The sequence below is a fragment of the Azolla caroliniana genome, unplaced genomic scaffold (genome assembly GCF_043228905.1).
Source record: "Azolla caroliniana isolate FFs.n. ecotype wild unplaced genomic scaffold, voAzoCaro1.0.p SCAF_1, whole genome shotgun sequence".
Lineage (NCBI taxonomy): Eukaryota > Viridiplantae > Streptophyta > Polypodiopsida > Salviniales > Salviniaceae > Azolla > Azolla caroliniana.
In genome coordinates, this window is record NW_028230436.1 from 10,546,963 (window position 1) to 10,568,268 (window position 21,306).

The window sequence follows — 21,306 nt, forward strand, 5'->3', positions numbered from 1 at the left end:
CACCACCTTATTACAAATTTACATACATAATAGAAATCCTCCAATTTCCTGAATAAACCCGAACACCGTGACTTCATACCTGGGCATGATTAGAGTGACACTTTTGCCAACCTTAGGCGCGACCCACTCATCTAAGGGTTTAAAGTGTGATCCATCTTACTAACACTTGACGCTAGGAAATGAACTCCCAAATCGACCTTTTGATGTATTGGAAACACTTGCACCTATCAACAGACTCTGAGGAGTACCACATGAGATGCATTGTCCACTTGAATGATTTGATTGAGGGTAGGCCAAGCAACGTGATTGGCCAAATTCCAACATAAGACCTGAATGCACTACTAGTTGGTGAAAATGAAGGAAAGTATTCTCGTTCCCATGCTTATTAAAGAAATGGCCAAGGCAAAGACACCAACACCAAAGAAGAAAATGTACGAGTAATTGGTTCACGACACTCACTCGCAAGCCAACAAAGTAAACTCCCAACGTTAGAATAGTTTCAAAACAAGCCCTAACATTGAAAGAAAACAACATATTTCTTGCAATAGAATCTAGCCCAAAAATAATTGTGTATACTTGGTGTCAGAATGTTCGTTCAAAGAGAGCATCCACCTAGAGTGAGAGCATTGCATTCGTACAAAGTACACACTACACCTATATATTTCAAGTTCAATGGAAGGACACCCATAGTGAGAGGAGGGAGTCAAATGACAACAACTTGAAGTGGAGAGGACAATACATTATCTAGAAACTTTATTTAGAACAAAACATTATCTACCCAAAAGAACACATCAACTTGGAGCCAAAAGGATGTGGCTTAGGGCCCAATTCAATTACCCCAACGATCTATGTGAGTAATTCAATTTCCTGTTAGATATAGGCAAAGTCTACAACTTAATATATATTGTGGAACCCCAGATCAAGGTTGGAAAGAGACATTGTCAACAAGAGACGATGATTAGTCAACGTATATGCTCGATTAGCAATCACGACTTCAAATCTCATTCCCTCACATACATAGAGAAAAATAGATTTCTTGGAGCTTGGGTAGCCTCCATTAGAAATTCACTTTTTGCAAGACCATAGACTATATTGCAAAACATCAATCCTCCTTGTTTTTCATATTTATGAATCAACCATTCATTATGTGCCAACTAATCCCTTTAATTTTATTACTAATGACCACCCTTCTTAGTATATCTCCTACACTTAAAGATTTATATACATGATCCTATATCAAGTTATGTGGTCACCCACATAACCTATTTGAATGCGTCGAGAACATAAAACAATATTGTTGGGGATCTAGCTTCATTCTCTAGCCTTAATTATGACCGACTCTAGATCATTTGATTGGACAAAGCTTTCAATATTCCCATGCAGCTACAAATAAGTCACCCTTGTTTTTTAGCTTCAATGTGTTGTGCTTGAGGTTGTTGTTCAATGCTCATCCTACGTGAACTAGGATTCAAATTGTTCATGGGACTCACTTCTATAAATCGCAACATATATATACATGCATGCATACATACATACACACATACTACAATATCAGTACAATGGACAATTTTGGTATTTAGAAATTCGTTGTGCCATAGGATTGTGTAATATATTGTGATAGAATGCTCATTGAAGAGTCATTTAAACATTTAAGAGAATATAAAGGATAAATCATGTGATGAAGGAAGGATCTCTCCTCCATCACCTACACCCTATATATATATATATATATATATATATCATATTGTACACCCCAAAAGGGAAGCCGATTAAGGGAAGTTTAATTATGAAGTGCTTTGCAGGCTAATTGCTACAAACACCCTCCTCCCATACTCTAATTAAGTGCCAACTTAATTAAATTTCTAATGGTCACGATCGTCGATGATTTTTAAAGTAGACTACTAAAGAATTACTCAACTACTCCTTACTAGCCTCTTTTATTGTACCTGACTTCCTAAATATGCCTCCTTTGAGTTTACTACCCACCGATAAATCCAAATCCCCCAAGATAGGGCATTCAACTTAGTTGAGTCGACCAACTTTTGCCCAATAACTTGACAAATGTTGCTTGATAATTGGCCTAAATAGACCTTTGTGACAAGCTCCATTACACCCTACAAGAACATAGTTTGGGGATACTATATTATGAATTGAACTAATGATGAGTAAAAGAATAAGAAATTAAGTAGAAGAAAATATTAAGAGTGTTTAACTCCACGGGTCAACCCTAAGTGAAGGATATGAGACAAACGTAAAATAACATTGGTGTTACATACCACCCAATATTACCTCATGTTGTACCTTGGTTGTTGAATAATACATTCAAAAAAAAGAGCTTAGCCTCACAAATAGAGTATTGACAACGTTTCAAGATGTTGTAATGAATGGGGTAGCTAGTCTCCTTTGTATAGTCCAACACCTAAGGCTATCGGACCACCACTTGTTCCATGTATCATAGATCCTTATGGGTTGTCCCAGTTCATAGGATAATTGCTTTTCCAACTATCCTCCCCTTAACCCTTAAGGTTAGCTATAAATTTGGTCTCAAAGGTTAACCTCGTATTAAGAGTTATGGGAAGAATAACACATCCATCATTGTCATGATTTTCATCATTATTAACAACAATAAAATAGTGAACCCCATGTCAAAAAACTCATGGACATCCCACAACCTCCTAGACCCTTTTATAAGCTAGTCAAAGAGGCCTACCTAGAAAAGTGAAGATGTCAAAGAATTCCATTCAATGTAGAGACCCTAACCTTACTATCCCACCCCAAACTAACTTGGAAGTTGTCTCGCCCACAATCAATCTACATGCCACTTTCCAAGTTGCCATTGTGTTAGCCAAAATCTTGAAACTAATTGAACTTGCTTGTGATCGCAACATATAGTTCCTCTAAGGAGGTCAAGATTGCTAATGTGACCTCTAGCATTATCTAAAAGCAGCTAGTGCATGGATGGTCTCTTTGGGATGCATGATGGGGATGACTTTCACTCAATGTAGTGCACTCCAAGAAGAAGTAGATAATTTAAAAGATATTTTGTATAACTCCATGTGGTACAACAATATTAACTAGAGGACAAGTTCAATACATAAAGTACAAATTGAAAATACGAGTTGAAATGGTGCAGTGTGGAGGGATATTTATCTATCTAGCACGAGGCATGTGTCACAATGTTGGTTTTCAAAATGGGTTGCAATAACATCGATGAATTGTGTAACTAGAAACCTAGAAATATAAAGGACCAAGAATAATAGGACAAACAGCCTCAATAACTCAGAATAAATTTATATATCTTTGAAAGGTAGTGAATGATGGGATAAGCAAACACAAATGAAGTATGATTAGACAGAGTGATGGAAGCATGATCTCACTCCATCTCCACCTCTATAAATGCAAGGGTAATCACCTAGATGCTATTTTCAGGAAACAGATGCATTTTAAAAGGTTATGGGATTTGATGCTTATTTTTAGGGATGATGGATGTAACTTTGTAAGATAAGATGGATGTATACAGTTCCCATCATTTTGGAAAACAATGTGTGCTAACTTCGTTGTTGGTTTTTCCTGATTTTGAGTTACTGTAATCTGCATATCGCGCTCATGGGATTCGGATGTTATGTCTGTTTCTCCAACTTCTGTACCTATTCCTTGTGATCTTATAATACCAAGGCGTATGTTTCATGGAAAAAAGTGGGGCAATCACTTAGATATTAAAGAGAGTAATCGTTGTAATATACTAAGGACTCCTAATTTCATTAGGTGGGCGATGTGGTGGTGCATGTTAAAGTAATCTATGGCTGCCATTCATACAAACTCCTTGATCAAGCATCCTGTGCATAAACCTTTCCTCTCCCTCTACTTTTTTGTGTTGTAATTGTTAACCTCGTGCTTTGGAGTTCTACTTATTAAGTACTTACGTCTAGTAGGACAATTTAATTAAGCAAATGCAAAGTATGTATCTAAGTCTAATTTGCATTGAAGCAATAGAGAAAGTTTGTCTTTTGTTGCCCTATGTGATGCTTGAAAATGCAAGAAGGACAATTTTGGCAACCTGATACCCTACCATAGGCTAGTTTCATTAGAAAGTGGGACGAACAATTCTAACAAATGACCCTTCAACCATCTTACTCTCTAACCACAATGTGCAGTTAGAGTACATAACCGCCTAGACAATATAAATGTATACCACAACCAACACTTTGTGACCACGATGGACCATTCCTCCAACCATAAAGGACAAAGGAAGTGAATGGTGTGCAAAGGTGGGAACTCTACCTCTAACACTCCCATCTAATGCCACATGCTTCCCTCCATGTAACATGTTGGAGCCCACAACCTAGACAACTTTTACATCTCTTATTTAATATTTGAGGACTGGCACGACCTAGCTAGCTTTCAACAATTTTTCCCTTTGAATTAGAACAATTTCTTATGAAAAGTGTAGCAAAATGACGGATAGCTCCACAAACAAGGAAACCACCTATAATCTGTTAACCAAGAGCTCAAGACAAACTACAAGTAGAACCTATACTTGATCTAGAGGTGGTTCACCCCATGTGTCGTACACAACATGACAATTTGTGCCAATTCAGACACCCTAAAAAAACAAGAGGCCAAAGTCATCCATTCCCTCACTGCGAAAGAAGTAGGTCATATCAAGGAGGGAATTGAGTGTGGGTATGTTACTCTTGTCAATATACTCCTTTATTAGGTTTATGTGTTACGCAACACCTTGGGGCCCATATGCACCAAGATCAAAGAAGCTAATATTGAACCCATGGAAGTTGAACATGTGGGACTTGGTGAAGAAATCTAATCCATCACACCTTACATCTAACACACAAATTTCGCCAAATGTTTTTGTTTCCTTTTTGAAAATTATGTCCATGTAAACATGTCATGTGTTATTTGTTGGTAGGGGACATAATTTTAGTAAAATATGAGAAGAAACCCGAAATGCAATGTAGTATAAATATAGGCTATATGCAGAAGAGCATTTTGGGAGTTAGGAAATTATCTTTCATGATTTCCATATTAGGGTGGAGGCTCCAAAAGGAGAATTACATGGTTATTATTGTGGGATCAACTAGTATAAGACCATTCATGGGTTACTTAATAGGTGGAATTAATTAGAAAACAAAAAATACTTCAAGAAGGGCAAACCATTGATGTAGCCCATTTTGCATAAAAATAAGCTTTGTGTGTGTGTGTGTGTGTGTGTGTGTGTGTGTGTGTGTGTGTGTGTGTGTGTGTGTGCACGCTTATGTGCTTCCTTTTGTGTCATTTTCTCCATTTCTTATTCAATACCTAATTGTTATAGCCAAGTGAATGAATCCCGATTGCAACATGTTTCCTAATTGAGGTCTACCTTTATGTGGACGACCCAAGTAAGAAACATAAGACCTATCATTATCCTAGAGGGAGGCCCAACTTCGAACTCCCTATGCAAAGATACAAAGTACAAGTGATTAACGGTGGTCGAAGAACAGAGAACGGAGTCCTCAAGTTGGCAACTTCCTCTACGTAAAATCCATGACAATATCACCAATGTCATCCTCGCCTCCGCCTCATCAAATTATTCTTGATTTGTCTAAGTTTGAACTATCTTCCTAAGCTCAAATATTGGTGGATTAGATGAGTAATTTAATCAAAAAATATTTGTGGCATCTTTAAGTTTTCATCTTGTCCTTAATATAACAAATTGGCCAAAGCAATTAGTTAATGTTGGTTTGTGTTTGATGTGATTAGGAAAGGGGTCACATGAAGAAAGGGAAAACTTGAAGTAAGACATAAGCAAGTGTGAATTCATATACGCAAACAATGAATGATTACATACGACCATTATTGGTGATTATTTTTCGCTTTGCCAATGGCAATGTTTTGAATTATCGCATTGAAAAGGTATACATTAGAAAGAAAAGTTAACTAAAAGATGAGCACAACGTTGATCAAACACATTATATTAGAGGTTATGAATATTATTAACATTGTTGATCACAATCCATTATTTTGAGATATGATATGAGTATTTGTAGCATTGCAAATCAGAATGTTTTGAACTATTGCAATGCCAAAAGCAAAGTTGTAAAGTTAATGCATGGTGACTTTTTACAATGAATGCAACATCCAATACATTAGTTTGAGACTTTAACTCCAATCCTTAGATTCGCAAAGCGCAATAGTCAATTATTTCGTCACATCAAATTGATTGAGGAACGTTGCAAATGCTTATACTGGAATGTAGTATGTGAAATACATAGATCAAGATATATTAATCGTGCAAGTTGATATAGGAAATGCCTTTCACACCATAGAATGAGATTTTATAGTCAACAACATTGAGATTGGGATTTTGACAAAGAATGTCAAAGATCATATATAGGTTATGCAAAGAAAGTTCAACATCATGTATTCTTGGTGGTTATTTGATTGATTCTTTGCAAGGCAAGGTTGTCCACTAAAATGCTCACTTATAGGCCATGGCGATACATCATCTTCTTCTACACATTGACAATTTGGTTCAAGTTGGCATTTTGAGGGTTGCAAATGTCCACATATGAGTATTTATATATACAAGCCAATGTCGATGATATTCTTCAAGTTGTGTAATGATCCACACAATGTGCACATGATTATGGATGCTTTACAATGATACAACAATGAGATTTAGAAAATCTACCACGATGTGTATGATTGGCACCAATAGCTATTGCCAAGAGAAATCATTTATCCATATCCTCTGGTTAGGCATTTGAGCTATCGATTAGGATAGGCCATGCATATAAACAAAAGGGGGAATGATTGTTGTGTATAGAAAGATGAAAGTTAAGCTATTGAAAATTTGCAACATGACCATTACATGTAAGATCATGAATGATAGAATAAATTCCGATAACACAAATGCTATTTTGAATGCACTCAAATTGAAAATTCACATGTTATTAAAGAAAGCATGGGTAAAGCAAATCCAACAATGGAAGAAGATATTGTTTGCAAATGTGTAAATAAATATAAATTGGATCCTTGACCACCACAAATTGGGATATAGCATTCGGCAAGTATGATGACACAATAATACAATGCCCATCCTCTACAAAGCTAATTTGAAACTAGAAGAAAGTCACTCGAACTTGGATGAAAGTCACTTCAAATTAGAATAGAATGGGATCAAGTCCTGCTAGCTCGATACAAATGCTTTTCATTGGAGTCATTTTTGACATAGAAGATGCAAATGGAAAGTATTCATTGGAGTCATTTTTTTCATTCTATGTCAGTGGATCTAGAACTTACATGGGGTCTTATTTGATCTATATAAAGGGTTTTTATCAATTCAAGGATATACTGGGGCAAATGATGGCAAAAATGATTGGACAATTTTTCCAGTAGAGACACAAAACAGGTTTCACGATTAAAATCTATTTGTTAGCTCTAGACCTTTACCTATATGTATGTACATATATGGATCAAATAAGAATGTGTGTTTTTTTGGATTTGTGGGAAATAACAAAAATTCAGGGACATGTAAGGAAGTAAAGAACAAAAAAAAACAAAGGGCATGCCCTGCTCTAGATTAAGCTATGAAGCTACACGCTCTGTCTCAAACCCCATGTCCTGTTTCAAAGAGAAGATCAACTCCCGAGCAGGAATTGGAGATCAATTCTCCATTATTATGTAGCCATCATCCATCATGGAAGCAGATACCGCTGCAGAATGTAGTCTTGCAAGAGACCGTATTGCCTTCTGACACACTTCCCAAATTGAAGTTTGAGATTCCTTCAGTTCTTCGTATAAGACCCCAGAAACCCCGAGATCGGAAAAAGCTTCTGGACTCGATGAAATCTTGTGGTGAAGAGAAAGACGTGAAGAAAGCCAAATTGATCCATGCTGAGATTTGTCAAACAGAGTGTTTTTTGGAAGATTTATATGTGAACACAGCCATACTAAGTATGTATATGAAATGTGGTGCTCCAATGGAAGCACAAATGGTCTTTGATAATCTATCAATTCGTAGTGTTGTGTCATGGAATGCGTTAATATCGGGTTACGTTGGTCTTGGTTATGCTAATAAAGCTCTAGATCTCTTTGAGAAGATGAAAAATGAAGGTTTTTTGCCTAATGAAGTCACTTTTGCGTGTGTTCTCAAAGCTTGTGGTTTAATAAGATGTCTTCGTATTGGAGAAGGCATATTTGATGAGGTTAACAAGCTAGGTTTACTTAAAGACAATGTTGTGCTTGGAAATGCAGTGGTTGACATGTATGCAAAATGTGGCATGTTAGAGAAATCAAGGCAAATATTCGAAGAGCTTCCAGTGCGAGATGTTGTATCGTGGAGTATACTTATCACTTCATATGTTCAAAATGGTTTTGGCTGTGAGGCATTGAATTTGTTCAAGCAAATGGAAGACGAAGGTATCCCTCCGAATAGAGTCACCTTCACTTGCATTCTGAAAGCTTGTGGAAGTATAGGGTCCTTAGAGACTGGGGAAGAGATTCATGCCGAGGTCAGAAAGAGAGGTTTATTGGCTGAAGATAAAGCTCTCAGAAACACATTGGTGGATATGTATGCCAAATGTGGTGCATTAGGAAAAGCAAAAGAAGTATTCGAAGAGCTTGTGGTCCGTGATGTCGTATCATGGAATGTTTTGATCTCTGGGTATGTTCAACACGGTCTAGGAGATGATGCTTTGGGTTGCTTCAGGCGGATGAAAGATGAAGGTTTCTCTCCAAATGCAGTGACATTTATTTGCATTTTGAAAGCTTGTAGCAGTATAGGATCTTTTGAGATGGGAGACGAGATACATGAAGAGATCAACAAACAAAGATTACTTGAAACTGATGCTGTGCTTGGGACAACATTGGTAGATACATATTCTAAATGTGGATTACTCATGAAAGCACAAGAAGTTTTTGAGAAGCTTCCGGTTCATGATGTTGTGTCATGGAGTGCCCTCATTGCTGGCTATGTCCAACATGGGCTTTGGGACACAGCTCTGAAATACTTCAAACGGATGCGAGATGAAGGAATCTCCCCAAATATGGTAACTTTCCTTTGTATTCTGAAAGCTTGTGGTAAGACAGGATCACTTGAGATGGGAGAAGAGGTGCACAAAGAGGTCAATAAGCAAAGGCTATTGAAGAAATACGATGTTCTTGGCAATGCATTAGTTGACATGTATGCCAAATGTGGTGCGCTAGGAAAAGCACTAGAAGTGTTTAGCGAACTGTCAATACAGGATGTTATATCATGGACAGCACTGATTTCAGGTTATACTCAACATGGATTTGATGAAGAAGCTCTGAAATGCTTCGAGAAAATGAGGGATGAGGGTGTCTCTCCGAATGTGGTCACCTTCATTTGTATTTTGAAAGCCTGTGGGAAGATAGGGTTTTTGAAAATGGGGGAAGAGATACATGAACAGATTGGTATGAAGGGCTTATTTGAAAAATATATTGTGCTTGGCAATACATTAGTAGACATGTATGCCAAGTTTGGCCTGGTTGAAAAGGCACAGGAAACTTTTGATAAACTTCCAATAAGGGATCTTGTATCATGGAATGCATTGATTGCTGGATATGCGCAGTTGGGTCAGCCTAGAAGAGTTTTCAATGTCTTTGGCAAAATGATAGAAAACAATACAATGCCAGATCTAATTACATTCCTTGTTCTATTGAATGCCTGTAGTCATGCTGGACTGGTGCGAGAGGGTGAGATGATCTTTGCAACTATGGAAAGTGTGTATAAGTTCAATCCTACATTAGAACATTACACTTGTATGGTGGATCTTTTCAGTAGGGCAGGGCACTTTGATAAAGTCATGAGTGTGATCGAAGAGGTACCGTTTTGTGATCAACTTCCACTTTGGCTCACACTCTTAGGCGCTTGTTACAAATGGGTGAATGTTCATCTTGGAAGATGGGCATTTAAGCGATCATTGCAATTAGACGAGAAGTGTGATGCTTCATATGTGTGTATGGGAAACATATATGCAGCTGCTGGGATGCATGCTGAAGCTGAAAAGATGGAGGCTTGGAGGGTAGCAAATGACGTATGGGAAATGCCAACTTTTGGGTGGACAGATGTGAATAGAAATGCAGAATCTGCTATTGTCAGCAATCACACTCAGGCACTGAACTATGCACAATAGTTATACTCAGTACTCTCAATGATCAATTTCATGAAGATGTATGAGAAGCAGCTTAATCTGATTCCCCTAGCATATGATAAATATATCCATACATACAGTGAAACCATGCATATAATGAAGATGCATAGACCATACATACAATTCAGTAGAACATGCAAAGTGTTTGCGGGGTTTACTGGAGGATTATGCAATGTATTCAATCTTTGAAAGGAGCCTTGACAGGCCATGCACAGAATGTATTATGGCATGCAATGTGCTTCCAACTTGCTGGATTCACTCGAAGATTATGCGATTACTCCTTCCAAGGAATGTACAACATGTATCCTTGTAGGACATTTGTTGTACTCTTAATGATTAAGTGTGGCCATAACATGAAGTAATTTTAGCCATTTTAATCACTTAAGAGGAGAGGGTAAATTCACCCAATATAGGTGATATCGAAATTTTCAAATCGAAGAACGGAAATAATTATATCATTTTATATATGCAAGACATTTGGGGCACCTTGGATTATATGCCCCCTTAGGTTGAGCGACATTTACACCGAGGCCTAATTCACATGACATAACAAGCAGTTTGTGACATGGAACTGAAACTCATGCCATATGTTTCACGTTCAAATTGTGTTCATGACTTAATACTTGCATACATTTTATATCGTCCACACATTGCCAATGGGAAATTTTCACACGAATGTGGTCTTTCAGGTGGCAAAAAGGTTCCTCTCTCCTTCTCGATGTTCCTATGATGGTGGTTTGTTAGGATTTCAACCAAGAATCGACATGTGGCACCATTTTTATTTGCAAGGAGCTCACAAGATGTGAGGTTAGGCAAAAAATGTTCCATGTAATTCACCTCTTACAAGTTATAGATTAGATTGGCTAGTCTGGGCATACAAGCTAAGCATGCTTTGACACATGCACTCACTCTTCCTAAAATGCAATTCACGTGAACCCTACCTAAGTGATCTTGGTAAACTAAATCTCTATAAACTTTAGGGAACATTCTTGGTATAACTACATGTATAATAAATATTTGCTAAACTATTTGCTGTAATGGTTATTATAATGACTGAGAAACTTATGAGGTGAACAAAGATTAAGAAGGTCTTATGTCCCACGCTTTGTAGTGATCAGAAAAGACTAGAAGTAACATATTTTTACTAATCATTCATTTACCACTTCTTTAGGTTTTGTGAAGTTGCATGAATCAATGTATCCTCTACTTGGCGAGGTCGCTTGTGTTAATGCATAGTGTGAATTTTGAAAGGTGATTTAAGGATTTTGCATGTGGAATCAAACGAATACCAATTTGTAGCCCATAAGTGGAAGTGTTGTATGAGGTTAATATTGTTGCTCATTATTCATACAAGCCCCATGAATATAAGAAGACCCAAGGATGGCATCCGCAATCCCATCATTGTTAGGGTAATGTCATTCTTCACCTCTCCATCTTTGATAAGGTTCATACAGTGGAGTCAAGAGTAATGAACAAATTTATAAATGAATGAGCACAAGGAATCACATGTGTAGTGATTAAAATATCTGGATAGCATGTCGGGCGACACATGGAGGACATGGGAATTCCAAATCATATCGACACATCTGGTATAATTATCGTAGTTGGTGTCAACATCAACATTGTTTTTATTAGCTGAACCTGGTCTTGGAGATTGGAGTTGGTTTCTTGTGGACATTAAAAAGACATGTGTGTGTGTGTGTGTGTGTATGTCTCTCTCTCTCTCGCTCTCTCTCTCTCTTCATGTTAATCTCATATTCTCTTCTAATGTTCTCGTTTTGAGATAATTATAATATATTCTCTTATTCTCTGTGTCTCTCTCCATGTTAATCTCATCTTCTTTTCTAATGTTTTTGTTTTAAGATACATAGTTATAAATTATAATATATTGTCTTATGTTTCTTCACTTCCAATAAACTCCCACCACTTGGAGAGAGAGACAGAGAGACAGAGAGAGAGCGAGAGAAACAGAGTAGAGCAGGGGAATTTTTAATAGATTCCTTGCAGACTATACACAGAGTACTCTGTATACATATCATCTCTCTTTCCATTTCTGCACACAAGGATAAAATTCTTCAAGTTTGCATTTGAAAAAAAATCCATGTTCACATTATGATTATATTGCCTAATCATGGCCATCTCTTCACAGATCATCTCTCACAGAGATGTCATAGGCTCGTCTCCTTTAAAAAGCCACATAAGGTATGTGCAAGATGAAGCAGAAACATTGATTCCGTCGGAATCACTGACTCTATATAAGAATGGCAAAGAGAATGTGGAATTTCAGCTTGATTTGTCAGAGAAGTCAACTGATTTGCGTTGTATAGAAGCTTTCATCTCCATTCTGCAACGATGTAGAAAGCAGAAAAGACTTGTTTATGCCAGGAGAGCTCATTTGCTCATTTGTAGTAATGGATTTGACTCTGACACAACCCTTGGAAACTTCACTGTACCCATGTTTGTTGAATGTGGAAGCATCATTGATGGTGAAAGAATATTCCAGAAGTTGTCACTTCGGAACGAGTATTCATGGACCTCTATCATACAAGGATATCTTGAGTGCGAGTCATTCCTAGATGTAATTGAAATTCTTCAAATGATGCGAGATGATTGTGTATGTCCAAGCAAATACACATTTGTAATGCTTCTAAAAGCTTGTAGTAAGTTTCAGTGTATGGATAATGGAAGAGAAATACACACAGATATTGTAAATATAGGATTTGAAATGGATCTTTTCATTGGGAACACAATGATTGATTTGTATGCCAAGTGTGGTTTTATTGAAGATGCACGGGATGTATTTGACCGATTGGAATTTCGAGATGTTGTCACTTGGAATGCATTGATGGTAGGTTATGCAGAACTTGGTTATCCTGATGAAGTTTTGAATTGTTTAAACAATATGAAAGAAGGGGGTGTATTTGGGGATGCTATAACATTTCTCAGCTGCCTAAAAGCATGTAGCAATTTAGGAATTATAGAAAAAGGATTATATGTTCACCTTGAACTAGTTACAGAAGGTTATGAAACTGATGCATTCATTAGGAGCACATTAGTTGGTATGTATGCCAAACTAGGACTTTTAAAAGAAGCCCAGGAATTGTTGGATGAACTACCTATATGTGATGTAATTTCATGGACATCGCTTATCATGGGATATGCTGACCATGGCCTTGGTGAGCAAGCACTAATATGCATTGAAAATATGTTTGAGGATGGTATATATGTTGATTCACTCACACTTACTTGCTGCCTTAAAGTTAGTGGCAATATCGGAACTGTAGATAACATTCAAGAGATCCATAAAAGAATCATTATGGATGGATTTGAGGAGGAGCCATTTCTTGGTAGCACATTGGTAAGTATTTATGCAAAATTTGGTCTATTCACTGAAGCATGGGATTTATTAAAGGAAGTTCCGGATCAAGATGTTGTTACCTGGACAGCACTCATGACAGGATATATTGATCAAGGACTACCTAGTGAAGCCTTGGAGTGTTTTGAACAAATGCAATCAGAGGGAATCCTTCCAAACATGGTCACATATATTTGCACTGTAAAAGCATGCAGTAAATTAAGAGCCGTGGAAAAGGGTCAAGGAGTACATGCTGAGATTACCATGAAGGCAATTGAAGGGGATCTACACCTCGGGAATGCATTGGTAGATATGTATACTAAATGTGGATTACTTTCTGAAGCTTGGAAAGTGTTTCATGAACTTCATAATCATGATATTGTGTCATGGAATGCTCTTATTGCTGGCTATGCAGAGCAGGGTTTTGGAAATGAAGTTGTGAGCTGTTTTGAGCAAATGGAAGTAGAGGGTACGTCACCAAATGCTATTACCTTTGTTTGTAGCCTAAAAGATTGTGTTGATCTAGAAAGAGGGTTCCAGATACATGCCATTGTTGCGAAAGAGGGATTCGAAAGGCATCCTATACTTGGAAATTCTCTGGTAGATATGTATGCAAAATGTGGATTTCTACTTGAAGCACAAGATGTATTTGATGATTTGCTTATCCAGGATGCTATTTCTCGAACAACACTTATATCTGCATATGCAGACCACATGCTTCATGAGGAAGCTCTAAATTGTATGGACCAGATGAAGGTGGATGATATTTCTCCTGATTGTGTTATGTTTCTTTGCACCTTGAAAGCTTGTGGTGTCATTGGAGCCATACATAGAGGCCAAGAAATACACTCTGAAGCTATTCAAAAAGGGTTTGATAATGATCATTTTATTGCCAACACCTTGGTCGACATGTATGTAAAATGCAAACTGTTAACAGATGCAAGGTCTGTATTTGATAACCTATCTCATCGTGACATTATGTCATGGACTTCAATTATAACTGGTTATGTTGGATATGGATTATGTGATGAAGCTCTGCAATGTTTGTATGAGATGCAAACAGAGGGTTTAACCCCAGATGTGATCACTTGGAGTGCTATAATCCAAGGATACAGTGAAAGAAAAGAGAGTGAAAAAGTGTTTTTCCTCTTTTCACAAATGCAAGAACAATCCATAATACCTAATATTGTCACATTGATGAGTATTATGAGTATATGTGGTCATTCTGCGGCTCTCGAAGCTGGAAAGAGAGTTCATGCTGAAGTTCATTATATTGGCAAAGGAATTATGGATGTCAATGTGGCAACATCTCTTATTGAAATGTATGGAAGATGTGGAAGCATGGTTGAAGCACATCATTTGTTTGAAGAAATGGTTGATAGGGACCTAATGGGCTGGAATGCCTTGATTGCTGGATATGCACGTGAAGGATCAATTAAACCTGTGTTTAATTTATTATATAAGATGATGGATGAAGGCAAGACGCCAGATGAAATGACATTACTTAACGTGTATGTAGTGTGTAATCATGGAGGCCTAGTGAGGGTAGGAAGGAGTTGTTTTGAGGCTATCAGTAAAGAATATGGAGGTGTAGCCACTACTGAGCATTATAATTGCATGATTGATCTCTTCAGCCGAGCTGGTCAATTTTATGAAACTTTGAGAATATTTCAAGAAATGCCCTTTCAGCATGACCTGGTGTCATGGATCACATTGTTATCTGCTTGCACGAAATGGGGCTATGTAGAAATAGGTCAAAAAGCTTTTGAACTTGTTGTAGAATTGTACAGAGATAGTGGTGCTGCATATATTTTGATGTCCAACGTTTTCATGGATGGAGAAGAGTAGACTTTCACTAAACAAAGGTGATGGAATGAGGAGTCATTCCTCTTTCCTGTACATTACATTGTATTAAATTTGTTACAAATTTTATTTATAATATTTGGAGGAGCTCTACAAGCTCCAGAGAAGCAGTGATGCAAGTGTAAAACACCCAAACTTGTAAAGATATTGGAATTTGATGCTATGCAACCATTTGACTTTTACCTCAAGAGTTATAGTTTAGTGGTTACTTGAGAACCTCATTACCTTGATGGGAAGTAATGAAGAAACACATGGATGTGGATAGATTTTGTCAACTTCACAGAAAATGGTGCTACCTTTAGAGGTTTGCCCAATCGATGGTGTCCTCTGGTACATAATCGTTTGGAAAGATGTCAAACTAAAGATGATGTAGCTTGGAGCATGAAGAAGAATGATAAGGTCTTCATCAATACAATCATGTGTGCTGATGAAATCCATCATCCCATTTGAAAAAATTTACCCATGACCCCATCGATGCCTTATGATAAGGTTGTTATTGTGCCAATTCTTTAATGTTGCATTTTTTCAACCGACATGGCTATCAATTTTCTTGACGTCTGCAGAGGAACGCTAGTTTGAGAGTCAACAGAGAAACTTGTACTATTTGAGGCAAATCTTTTGGTATCTCACATACTCATAATGAAATCCCATGCTTAGCGCAGCAATTTCATGAACATGCAATGCGTTTTCTTTCTCTTCTCACTTAATTGGTGTTACATCTTTCCCAATATTTTAAATCCTCGGGAGAGATTCTCATTAAGACCACATCCATGCTTGCATGTTATGATATCCTTATGACCATATTTCCAGTTTAAGGTATTGGACATAGTGCCTAAGGTATACCAAGCATCCATATCTTGTTTAGGAACTACCCCCTATATGGAAGAAAAATACTTACACTACCCAATGGAAACTCTAGTATGATCTATTTTCCAATTATAAACTGTTTCGTTTTTTTAAAACAGAGATAGTGTCTATGGTTATCCTAAGTATCCTTTGGAAGCTGTTCCCAATAGGTAACCATTTGAAACTGATTTGGACTGATTTTATTCTATTCGAGCAAAATAATGGATTGCTCGTTCAATTTATCGTGAATTCGCATTTGAAATGTTCTCTATGTTTTCAAGGGCCTTAAGTTTTTATTTGGCTCAACACGCAGTTCCTTGTCTTTCTTGATGTTGCAGACGTGACAATGGACAGTGTATTGAAGAAGTTGTATGACCTCGAGCGGGGAACCAACCGTCAATTATTGGCGGCTGAGCAGAACTAATTGAAATGAAACATTAAACCCTGTGAATGATTTATAACATCTCAGATTTCTCGCACTACTTGCCAGATCGCCAGATCGGAGATTCACATTCCAATTATACATCATTCCATGCTCTTATGTTGCACAATCAACCACCATAGGCCAACCTGCCATATCTCTTGGGTCATAGTGGTGCCCCTATGGTGACTTGTGACTTGTCATTGAGAATGAGAATTGTCGTTTTCTTAAGGTGGCAAAACTCCTTGGTGCCAATTTTTATTTTATCGCCTTTATGTATACGGTGTTGGGTAATGGTCAAACGAAGAATTGGACATCAAGAAGCAACTCGTCCAGGCTGCCTTTGTTGCATAATAGGAAGTCCACAACGATGCAAGAGATTACCACAATGGGGGATTCGTTCAGAACACCCATAGGGTCTCTTTGCCAAATTTTGAGTTGCAACAAGAAATCCACAACTGCATGTTGCATGTCGTGTGTGAAGGAAGATAGCAAACTGGAACGCAAAGAGAAATATCATCTAGAGAGCAAGTTTCCCTACCAAGGGGCCCACTTGGTATACTAGAAATCCTCCACAATAAAAAGTTAAGCTTGAGTTTAAGTGTTTTAAAATTGATCTATGGATGGGACAATGATTGATACTTTTATATACGTAGATATCCTCGTTTTTTATTTATTAAACATCCATTTTTTTTGTTAGAATAGTGATTAAATTAGTCGATCTTAAGAAGCCAATTGAGTTCTCGACAATCCGATATAGGAAATACAACAGAGGTAAGTGCTTAAGGCATCAAAACCATGAAGTGAACTTTGACCTTAAGGAATGACAAGCCCTAACACTGATGTGTCAAACCACTATCAGTAAGGCAATCCCTGAATGTCAATAGTGAACCTTGAGGTGCTTCAAAGAATTCTCATACCTGAAAGGCTTCAGAAAAACATCGTTTTCTCCTTGAAATTAAGACATGCATCTTTAATAATTGAGAACCCCCAAACTACACGTACATATATGCATACAAGCTCACCGATAGAAGATACATAAAGTTTTCATGCGCAAACAAACTGTATTCACTTGTGAATAATCTACAAAACAAAAGTTAGAGACATTGTTAGCTCTTCCAGAACGAATCATCCAAGAAGACACGAAAACCGATGTCGATTCATAATATTTTCATGCTCAAGCAAAATGTATTCACTTGTCAATAATCTACAAAACAGAGTTAAAAGAGACAATTGTTTGCTCTTCCTGAAAAAATCATGTTTGTCTTTGCATGGCATGGTGTGTTCTTTGCGAGAATCAAAATCAATAGAATATATGATGAATCAAGTTCTTTAAGCCTGGGAAGCGACCCCTAGAACTCTCCCATGTCGCTCCATAACTCTACGGGTAGCAAGGGCTGCCGCTTCACTTGCTCTAAGACTACCTTCAGCCATAAGAGCTGAAAACTCTGACATAATTTCAGCTTGAATTCGTGCCTTAGCCTCACCCAATTTATCAGCATTTTTGGGGCTAGCTTTTTCCTCACTCTTTGGCCCATGCAAAGATTTCTCCATCGTCACCAAGCCTGATTTAGGCTCATTTGATGAGGTCTCAAGACCCATAACCTTTCGAGTAGCAATGACTGCCGCTTCGCTTGCTCTTATATTGCCATCAGCCATAAGAGATTCAAACTCGGACGTAATTCCATTTTGTATTCTTGCCCTTGCTTCACCTAATTTATCATCATTCTCTGGTTTAAGATTTTTGTCTTTCGATCCCGGCGATGGGTTGATGGATGAGGACTGTGTACTGTTTCCCACGTGAGAAGGAGTTGATTGATTTGAATTTTGACCAGGCATTGGAGCTTGCAATCCAGTTGCATGAGGTACCTGAGGTACTCCCCCATACCTCAGTGTTGTCTCGAATTGTTGTAACATGGGCACTACCAAGGCACAAAAGAAAACAACGTTAGAGAACACCAAAAAAGGGTCATACCGCATATAGCTTCGCAACCTCATTATTAACATTTAACAGAGGTGTTAAAAGTTGAAACAAAGCTTCGCGTGCCTAACCCCAAGGATAACAAAGGAAAGGGGGTAGAGAGATAGAGAGAGAGATAAAGAAGTCTTTAGACATGACATCATTAATATGATATTTCTTATCATCCGCATGGCAGTTGACCCATGGGACCCTGTGAAAGATTTAGACATGACAATCATTTACATGATATTTCTTATCATCCACAGGGAAATTGATCCATGGGACTGAAAAGAGTAAAAATATTGACACCACCTCCGAAAAACATTATTACGAGTTCAACATTTGTAGGAAGGACTTGAAAGATATACTTACTAATAAGTGCACCCATTGGACTATTCATGATTTCCTCCGGAAGTTTCAATATATAGTTTGGAATACTAATGCCCAGCAAGAATTGGGAGACCTCCTCACTGAAATTATTGCAGTTGTGGTGCAGCAAATTGTAGGTTTGAGCTGTATATCGCGGGCTAATTTCCTGTAAGTAGTCTTCAAACATTTCTTTTGGAATTTGAGTAAAACCAAGTTCAATTGTTTTATAAGGTCTTCCATAGGGTGTTTGTCCTCCTGGAGAGCTTTGGATACCACCACCAAAGTAATACTCATTACCATAAACATATATTCCCGTATGCCTATAAAAACAAATAATGGCATTAATAACTGTATCCTCAACTAGCTTTAACATCCATCCAAATAGATTACTAAACAATACATCATTTTCATTGAAGTCTAAAGACAAAATATGCACAATGCCCATTTATCTCCGTTGAATAATATAAGGCCACAATACTTGTTCTTACATGCACATTCTCATGCCATAAGATTACAACACAAACACAAATTATATACACACAGATATTCCAAGAACCACATATAGGTACAGAAAATAGACAATCACAAGGATGTACATTTAAAATCATGCACATCACTATGACTTTGCACATGAGAATAACTTCAGGATAATTCAACAATCATACATACTACTATTGTTTGAAGGCACAACATAGTAGCCATAAGAATGGTAGTCCACCCACCCAATGACTCACTAAAAGGTGGCTGAAACATCTGGTAGTCAACCTAGCATATGGATGAAACTTATACAAGAAATTGGCAATCACATCCATGCAACATTTCAATTTTGAACATAAGAATGACTTCAGGAAAATTCACCACTCACACATACTTATTGGCTTGATGTAGCAAAGTAGTAGCCACAATAATGGTACTCCTCCCACCCATTGACTCACTAAAAGGGGGCCAAAACTTCTGGTAGCTAACCTAGTACATGGATGAGGCTTGTTCGCCAGTTAATAGAAACATACCCCATGCTCTAGAACTTAAAGACTCTTCAACCTTCACTAATCAATTGAAACCCATTATGAGCACCTATACGGCTACAGACACATTATAAGACAGCATCTTGCACATGTGCTGATGATGGCACACTATGCTTATTGATTATTCATTGGATGTTGGCACACTAGACACTGAAGATACAAATCCCGGCTGTTGGCATCTCTGTCATGTTTGCTAAAGCGCTCTGAAAGAAATGCATTCATCTGTGTAATCTACACGACCAAAATATATACTGACTCTGCATATAGATTCTTTAATGATGTATGCAGATCGTATGAAAAGAGAAAAACTATCCACAGTACATATGTTGTAAATGGGGGAGTGCGAAAATTTCAGTGATGCCATATGATAGGTAAACACTCTTTGATGGCTTACCGATATGAAGAAGTAGCATAAATTACATTATTGAGGAATAAGTATGAAACTAATAGATCTTACCAAATTGCTTCGATTGCTTTCCCAAGAAGACTAGTAGACAATTGCCGAGCAAGTCCTTGACTTAAATCATATACATTGAGAACAACTTTGTAGTTTTCCTGAAAAAGATCAGATATTTTTTATCATCAGTATGCATCTAATTAAATGACTTCCGAGAGGAAAAATCACATCTTCTGAATGATCGTACCTCTGACATGGCAGAGCGTGTACGTTAACCCTACAAAACCGATAAGAAAATAAAAGAAGAAATAAGGTGAGAATAGATAAGTGAAACCCCAAAAAACGAACACAGAGACCCTGGTATTTGGCGTGCTAAACCCTAAAAGAAGAACTGAGAAGACAGCAATCAAAATCCGAAACCAAATGTGAGATGTATCACATGTGAAATCTTTTTCCATCTCTCTCTCTCTCTCTCTCTCTCTGAAATCATTGGGGAACAGAGAATCATTCCATTCTGTAGTTACATACTTAACATTATGAGAACAGAGAAATCATTGGGGAACAGAGAATCATTCCATTCTATAGTTACATATTAACATCATGAGAAACAAAGATCTTTGCAAGAAATCAAAATGAAGGTTACCTTGTGGCAGAAGAAATGTGTGTGTGTGTGTGTGTGTGTGTCTGAGAGAGAGTGGAAGAGATGTTCAACGAGCGTAGGGATCGAGGAGATGGAAGAAGAAAACAAGAATCAGAAACGAAAAGGAGAGCAGAGATGGATAGAGACAGACAGACAGAGAGAGCCGAAGGCAAAACAGAAAAACACAGGCAAAAAAGCAGAGAGAGTAAGATGAAGAAAGAAGTAATGGGGGGTTTGGTTTCGAGAACTTGGTGGAAGCTT

The 21,306-nt window shown here is 37.5% G+C and overlaps 3 protein-coding genes across 3 annotated transcripts; 2 read left to right on the top strand and 1 right to left on the bottom strand.

Annotated features, from left to right (window-relative positions):
• Positions 1 to 7,547: 7,547 nt before the first annotated feature.
• On the top strand, positions 7,548 to 11,197 carry LOC147868943 (pentatricopeptide repeat-containing protein At3g16610-like). The gene has a single exon (XM_087325011.1). It carries the CDS (start codon positions 7,584 to 7,586, stop codon positions 10,149 to 10,151), a length of 2,568 nt encoding a protein of 855 aa, XP_087181137.1. The 5' UTR covers positions 7,548 to 7,583; the 3' UTR covers positions 10,152 to 11,197.
• A 932-nt stretch (positions 11,198 to 12,129) lies between these two features.
• LOC147868944 (pentatricopeptide repeat-containing protein At2g03380, mitochondrial-like) lies at positions 12,130 to 16,061 on the top strand. Its single transcript, XM_087325023.1, has one exon. It carries the CDS (start codon positions 12,301 to 12,303, stop codon positions 15,370 to 15,372), a length of 3,072 nt encoding a protein of 1,023 aa, XP_087181149.1. The 5' UTR covers positions 12,130 to 12,300; the 3' UTR covers positions 15,373 to 16,061.
• A 1,748-nt stretch (positions 16,062 to 17,809) lies between these two features.
• Positions 17,810 to 20,688, bottom strand: LOC147868945 (PPPDE putative thiol peptidase family protein). Its single transcript, XM_087325034.1, has 4 exons — positions 20,653 to 20,688; positions 20,466 to 20,563; positions 18,987 to 19,303; positions 17,810 to 18,576 (listed from the first exon to the last, which is right to left on the bottom strand). The coding sequence occupies exons 1-4, from the start codon at positions 20,659 to 20,661 to the stop codon at positions 17,987 to 17,989; spliced, it is 1,014 nt and encodes a 337-aa protein (XP_087181160.1). The 5' UTR covers positions 20,662 to 20,688; the 3' UTR covers positions 17,810 to 17,986.
• Positions 20,689 to 21,306: the final 618 nt, after the last annotated feature.

What these genes read in the sequence shown, in the direction of transcription:
- LOC147868943 (XM_087325011.1), top strand. Translation starts at nt 7,584, where the DNA reads ATGAAGCTACACGCTCTGTCTCAAACCCCATGTCCTGTTTCAAAGAGA.
- LOC147868944 (XM_087325023.1), top strand. Translation starts at nt 12,301, where the DNA reads ATGGCCATCTCTTCACAGATCATCTCTCACAGAGATGTCATAGGCTCG.
- LOC147868945 (XM_087325034.1), bottom strand. An exon ending in AAAGCAATCGAAGCAATTTG is followed by an intron (nt 19,304 to 20,465) that starts GTAAGATCTATT and finishes TTGTTTTTATAG; the next exon opens with GCATACGGGAATATATGTTT. An exon ending in TCCAATGGGTGCACTTATTA is followed by an intron (nt 18,577 to 18,986) that starts GTAAGTATATCT and finishes GTGCCTTGGTAG; the next exon opens with TGCCCATGTTACAACAATTC.